The sequence below is a fragment of the Echinops telfairi genome, unplaced genomic scaffold (genome assembly GCF_000313985.2).
Source record: "Echinops telfairi isolate 266 unplaced genomic scaffold, ASM31398v2 ScPeMD7_7424;HRSCAF=8462, whole genome shotgun sequence".
Classification (NCBI taxonomy): domain Eukaryota; kingdom Metazoa; phylum Chordata; class Mammalia; order Afrosoricida; family Tenrecidae; genus Echinops; species Echinops telfairi.
Genome location: NW_022111324.1, coordinates 23035827 through 23042134, shown reverse-complemented (window position 1 = coordinate 23042134; position 6308 = coordinate 23035827). Strand labels below are relative to the sequence as shown.

General features: G+C 52.7%; 1 protein-coding gene across 1 annotated transcript in view; it reads right to left on the bottom strand.

The window, feature by feature from the left end:
* Positions 1–6308, bottom strand: part of CACNA1E (calcium voltage-gated channel subunit alpha1 E) — a 463628-nt gene that overhangs the window by 368105 nt on the left and 89215 nt on the right. Inside the window, exon 2 of the mRNA XM_045297985.1 lies at positions 5220–5489. Coding sequence (XP_045153920.1) covers positions 5220–5489 — 270 coding nt within the window. The remainder of the gene's footprint in view (positions 1–5219; positions 5490–6308) is intronic.

The window sequence follows — 6308 nt, the reverse complement described above, 5'->3', positions numbered from 1 at the left end:
GGAAATGGGAAACAAGGCGACCTATTCTGGTGGTTTTCCTCCCCTCCTTAATTCATAGCGGGCACAGCGTCGACTGCAGGGAGAGCAAGCTGGGGGAAGTGGGGAAATAATGACATGCAAACCAACAGACAACACTATCACATCTGAGATATTTTTGTCTTCATCCTCGAGTCATTTCATTGCTGTCAAACTCCTTAATTCCAACTCCCAGCCTGTATCCTCATTACAACTGGTCCCCACCAGAAGTCCCTGCCCTGTTTCCTGAAGGAACCGTCATCCTGTTTCCAAGGCCAAGGCCCACTGGCAATTCAGAGATGGTCCAGGGACCTAGGAGAGCGAAGGGCTCTACTCTGCAGCCTGGGTGCCTGTTTCCGAGGCTCTCTGACTCCCCTGCCTGCACTGGTACCCAGGTGCACAGAGAGGAGAAACCTTTCCGCATGCTCTGATGGTGGGGGAGGTCACAGACTGTCCTCGTATAGCAGGCACACCCCGTCCTGACCAAGGCACTCTGACTCGCCATTCACTTTCGGTTACATGAAACCTCAACGTCTGGACCGGCTACTATCCTGGGAGGTGCTGCATCTTTATTAAGGAGCAAGCAAAGCTGGAGAAGAGTAAGTGCCCAAATGGGAGTTCTGGGAGTCAGAGGTTTCCGTAAGCTTGGCCAAACTCCAGCAGAATGAGAAGAGCACTTAGAAGGAGATACTCAGCCTGATAAAGCATAACCTCTGACTCCCGTCGGAGTGTAGGGCCGGGGGAAGGCGACAAGGCAATTCTCTGCAAGACACCCTCAGGTTCACTGCAACAGAAGGCATCACGTCAATGGCTGAAAGTCCAAGGATTCTCCCTGCTTTACACAACGGTCCATCAGAAACATGTGTGCCCTGCTGAGATGGCCCAGACCAAGTGGGCAGGGGAACATCTCATCCTGCCCCTCTCAGTGAGGCATGGGGTTTCCAAGTCAGACAGACCATCTCTTCCCTTTACCCTCCTGAGGTGGGAAGGTTCAAACCCATGGGTGGCAGCTCACAAGTCCTGAGGAAAACCTGCAGGGGCACAGGGTAACTGGCCCCGGGGGGAGCTGGTAATCCTGTGGCAGAGTGAACGTGGGCAGGTTCTAGAGCCAGCAATTCCCTTAGAAGAGAACTCTGTGTTATGTCTATTGGGTAAGCAGGGAAGAAAGAGAGAAGTCATATAAAATGTACTACCGCATTTTAAATCAGATTAGCATTTTCAAAAAGGTTATACGGTATCCATGGCTGAAAAGAGAGCCATAAAAAAAACAACAAAATTACCTCCCTATGCAGAGGTCACGCTCAAGGGGAAGGGAAGCACGGTCATCGTGGGCTGTTGACTGGCAACCAGCGCTGATGCTACATTTGGATTCTTCTAGACATCTCCTACTTTAAGAATAAGATGTCCCCCGAGTTGCACTTCCAGGAACCCACAGGGGCACGTCTACCCTGTGCTACAGGGCAGCATCAGAACTGACGCCATGGCAGCCAGCACGTTTTGTTAACACGCTAGCGTTGGTGGTGGAGTGACCTATTCACGGAGCTGCAAACCACACGGGTTCAAACCCACCAGCCCCTCAGCCAAAGAAAAATGAGGTTGCCTGCTCCTGTAAAGAGGTAAATCCTCAGAACCTCAAAGGGGAAGTTCCACTGTCCTTTCGGGCATCTGTGAGTCAAAATCGATTCGGTGGCAGTGTTTGGGGTTTTTTAGGCGGCTATACACCCTCCTAGTCTCAGGGCCCTGCAGCAGAAAGTAAACTGGTGCCTCACTTGAACCGAGTCAGGCCAATCTACGGCCAGGGACACCTCATACTGTAAGGCCACCAACTGAGGGGCACAGAAGTTCCCGCTCTCTTCCCAGTCCTGCACTGGCACTCTGCGACCACTGAGAGAGGTTTACGTCTCGAGAGGCACAGAGCATGAAGAAGCAATCGATGTCCTCATGCATGCGGCATGGCAACTATGGCAATACCTCAGCTGGCAGGAAGTGTTTTCTGGACCGTCATCCTTTTTGGAAAATCGGGCCCTTCCTCAGAACAGAAACTGTTTAAGAGAATTTTCCAGGTTTTCCTACATGCGTACCATCACCCGGGGACCTTGTCGAAAGGCAGATTCTGATCCAGCAGGTCTGAAGTGGAACCCAGGATTCTGTATCTTTCTGCTGCTGGCTCACTTTGAGAGGCAAGAATTCAGATTCCTCCCTCCAGGGAAGCTGAAATTTCAGAAGGGGTTCCTTCAAGAATCATAGTGAGGGTTTGCTGAGTAATTAGGCATTGCTCTAGGCATTTTGCATATATTCATGCCTTTAATTCTCCAAGGAACATCTTAGGAACATCCTCATGTTACAGATTAGAAAAAGCAAGTCACAAAGTAGTCACTTATAGGTGAAGAGACTGAGCTTGGACCCCAAACAGACTAAGCTATAAAGTCTTACAGGTAGCCACTATTGATTTTTTTTAAATGAATGCCATCAAGTAGATGCTGACCCATAGGGGCCCTATAGAGCATGGCAGAACGTCTCCCATGGGTTTACAAGACTATAACTCTTGACAGGAGTGAAAAGGGCCATATGCCTCCTGTGGAGCAGTTGGTGGTTTTGAACTGCTATACTTGAGGTGAGTAGCCCAACACATAACCACAAAGCCTACCACTATTGATCCCCAAAAGGAAGAAAGAGCAAGCTTTTTGTTCAACTGGAGGCTTAGAAAGCAGACAGTTTTTGTTCACCTAGATGCTTAGAGAGAAAGGAACGTGAAGGAGGAACTCTGTGGTACTGCAGAAAACCCACAGAAGGGAAAGGTTTCCAATCGGCCATTGCCCGAGGAAATACCTGGGTCAATTACATAGCAAACTGGGAGGAAAAAGCAAAAACGCTGTATTTTAATAATCCAACACCGGCCCCTCTCCGCACCTTGCCAGATGTTCTCAGAGCACTGTTAAAACAGCCTGCCTGCTATGGACTCACTGTGAAACGTCTATCTGGGATAGCAGAGACTATTGATTGGGACAGGACGCGTGGCCAAGGCGCTGAGCAAAATGCTGACACCAACAGCCCCGAGGGAGATGTCTTGCCTCTGATTCTTTTGGGTTCGTTTTGGCCAAAGACGAGGAAAGCGGGGTAGGGCTCACAGCCGCATGCCTGGAGGAAAGGCGGAGTCTTTGCAGGGGAAGAGAAAGCGTGATAGAGCGGAGACCGCGTGGTGAAGAAAACGTGTTTCATAGCTCAGCCCAAAGGCCCAGCTTGACTGCGGAAGTGCTGAACTGCAGAGCCTCAGCGGCCCAGAGCCGTCAGGGGAGTTTTAGTAGCGCTGTCCAAGGTGCCAACAATGGCTTCTGGTATACTTTGCCACCCACGGAATGGATCTGAGGCTTTGTCCGCCTAGAAGAAACTGGCAGGTGCCCTATGAGTGGGGTACAACAAGGCTGCACATGGAGGGTGGGACATTGTGGAGAACTGTATAAGGGGGAGAAGGAAAGGGCCGCTCCGGCGAGTCTGCTCGTGGAGCTCTAAGGCGGGGAACACAATGAGAACTGTGCGCTTTATGCAGCGCATCAGTGGGGGTGACTGCAAGGGCGGGACCCCTTCCTCCCCACAGGGCCCCACCTTAGGCGCTGTTTGGCCTGGGGATCACCTAGCAGGGTGGGGGTTGTAGGGGCAGCACAGGGAGTAAGGGGACACGAGAAGCCCAGCCAGGCGTGGTGGTGGTGATGGTGGTAGGATGTGAACAGCAGCAGGAAGAATATCTGCTTGGAGATGCTCCTTCGTATCTAATGAGGGGTACTGCCTCGCAGCACCACAGGACAGCCAATCATGGTGCTGCTGAAGCAAGGAACGAGTGAAGAAGGAGGGGGAGGGAGGAAGGGGGGAGGGACTCAGGGCATGCTTCATGCCTCCCTAATATTGGGGACCCAAAGCTGTTCCAGCTGCCTCTGGCTGCACACCTGGAGGGTGATGGCAGGGGGGAGGGAGAAAAGCAGAGAAGGGGAGGAGCCTCTTTTGCAAGTGCACCCTCCTTCAGAGAGCTCCTTCCACAATCACCAAAGGCCATGTCTTCTCCAAGCCAGCACCCATGTTTAACCTCACACCACAGACACACCGCTGGCTTGCCCGCTAATCCCTCAGCCCAACCCACCACCTCACTTCCCAAAGGCCTTAGTGAGGAACAGGGCAGTAAAGTGCCTAATCAGCAGTCTGTATTCACTGGGTGCACTTAATTAAACCTGCACAGGCGCCCCTTCCATTCCGGTTCACCCTGACACCGCACCACTGCTGATGCCCCCAACCAGCTCTCTTTGTGAGAGCCTTTCTTCTGCTAGGGCAAGGCAGACAGCTGGCACACCCCTGGCCCTCAGCTGATGAATTCAGGCCAGCAGATCCTGGGTGCTGGGAGAACGCCACCTGAATCAGGCATTCAAGGATGGGAATACCCATCCTAGGAGCAAAGACAGAAAGCCCACCCCCATCCCAGGAGCTGCTCTTCCTTGGATAAGAAGAGAACTCCAACTTTGAGCTGTTTGGAATTATGGCATTAGCTAGCGTTCAGTTGCCCTGACAGACACTCAGTCACTCCACTCTCGGCGGAACTTAAACTTCATGCCCAGAGTTATCAGAGTCCCCACCCAGCCCAAAGCCTGCTTTACTTATGCATCGGTGTCTGCTTGTTTACAGGGTTTGGGCCCAGAGCTCTTAGAGCTCCTGAACTGATTGATCAACCCCTTCACAAAGCCTTGGCTACCCCACAGGCAGCAGTGCAGGTGTCTCCCAGCTGGTGGGCATGGGGATAGGGGTGGGGGTGGCTTGAAGGGAGAAAGGGTTGGGAGGGGGGTGATTATGAAAGAAAGCCTAGAGAGCAGGGGCAACCCAATCTCTATAGAATGCAGCTCATGAAGGCACCTGGGATTCAGACAAAGGCCAGCCCCAAAAGGAGCAGACACAGAACCACCACTCACCCAGGGGCACTAGAGATTTCCATGGAGGAGAAATAAAAAACAAAAGTCTTACCTTGAAAAACACTAGTGCCCAAACCGGCCTCTACTGCACCAAGCTCACCCCCTTGGGTGCACAGAAGTAAAGAGCACACCTCAGAAAGGGGGCAGTTGGCACCAGAAAGGGGATGGAAGATACATTCCATGCTAGGTCCCCCACCCCTCAGCCCTAGAAATGCAAAAGGGGAGAGGGGAGTTATGGTGAGTACGAAAGGATATGGCCAATCGATGAGCTTCTTGGCGTATTTCCTGACAATGTTATCTTCTCCGAAGATGAACAGGGATCGGTTGACGGTGAAACAGTTCTGCCGGACAGGGATGGGGTTGTACAAAGCCATAGTCCGAGCCCTCTGCGCTTTCGACTGCTTGTAGGCGGCCGCCGGCCCTGAGGCAGGTACTGGGGTTCCTTGCCGGTTCCTGCTCTGGTCCGAGTCTCCATCACCGGACCCGGGCCTGCCGATGACCACCGCCTCCCCGAAGCGAGCCATCCTGAAGTTCAAACAGACAGAAGACACACAAAGGTGATCGTGGCCGAACACCTGCCCACAGCAACAAGCAGAAAGACACACGGACACTCAGAGCCTCCTCCCGAGGGGCAGGGCACGGGGCCACCACCTCCGGGAGCCCGGGCGAGCTCTTCCGAGAGACGCAGCAGCAGCCCCGTCCTCTGAACTGTTGAATCTAAATACAACCTCTGCGAAGCTCCATTCCTCGGGAAGGAGAAAAAAAATGGGGGGAGGGCTCAGGGCGCTCAGTTTCTGGAGGCGATTTTTTTTCTCCTCAAAATGCCAGTGTAGTGGCGTTCAGGGACTGGAGAGAAGAGGGGCGGAGTAGTCTGTTCTTCAAACATAGCTCCTCTGCTGGCAGTCCCACCGCCTCGTTCAGGAAGAGAGGCAGCACCGCTAGGTAACAGTTTGCTGATTTATTCCTTGCGGAAGAGAGGTGGATTGGAGGGTTTAAAAAAAATTAAACAAAAGAACTTATTGGGGGAAAAAAGGGATTAAGGATTAAGGTAGCATGCTTTCTAATGCCAGCCCCTGAAAGCCCATCTGAGAAATTTCCACAGCCAAGACTCCGGTCTTGAAATCTGCCAGCACAGACGCATCCAAAGGTTGGAGAGAGAGAATGGGAGGGGGGACAGCGCTATTGAGGTCCCTGCGTAAACCGCAACGCCCAAAATATCAAAAGAAGAAGTCGATCCAACGGAAGAGGCGCAAACGACTTGCGAGCTCCTCGGCTCAGGAGAGACGTTAAGCAGCATCCAGAGTACAGCGGAGCCCGAGTGCCAGCATCCGCCCGGAGCGCTCG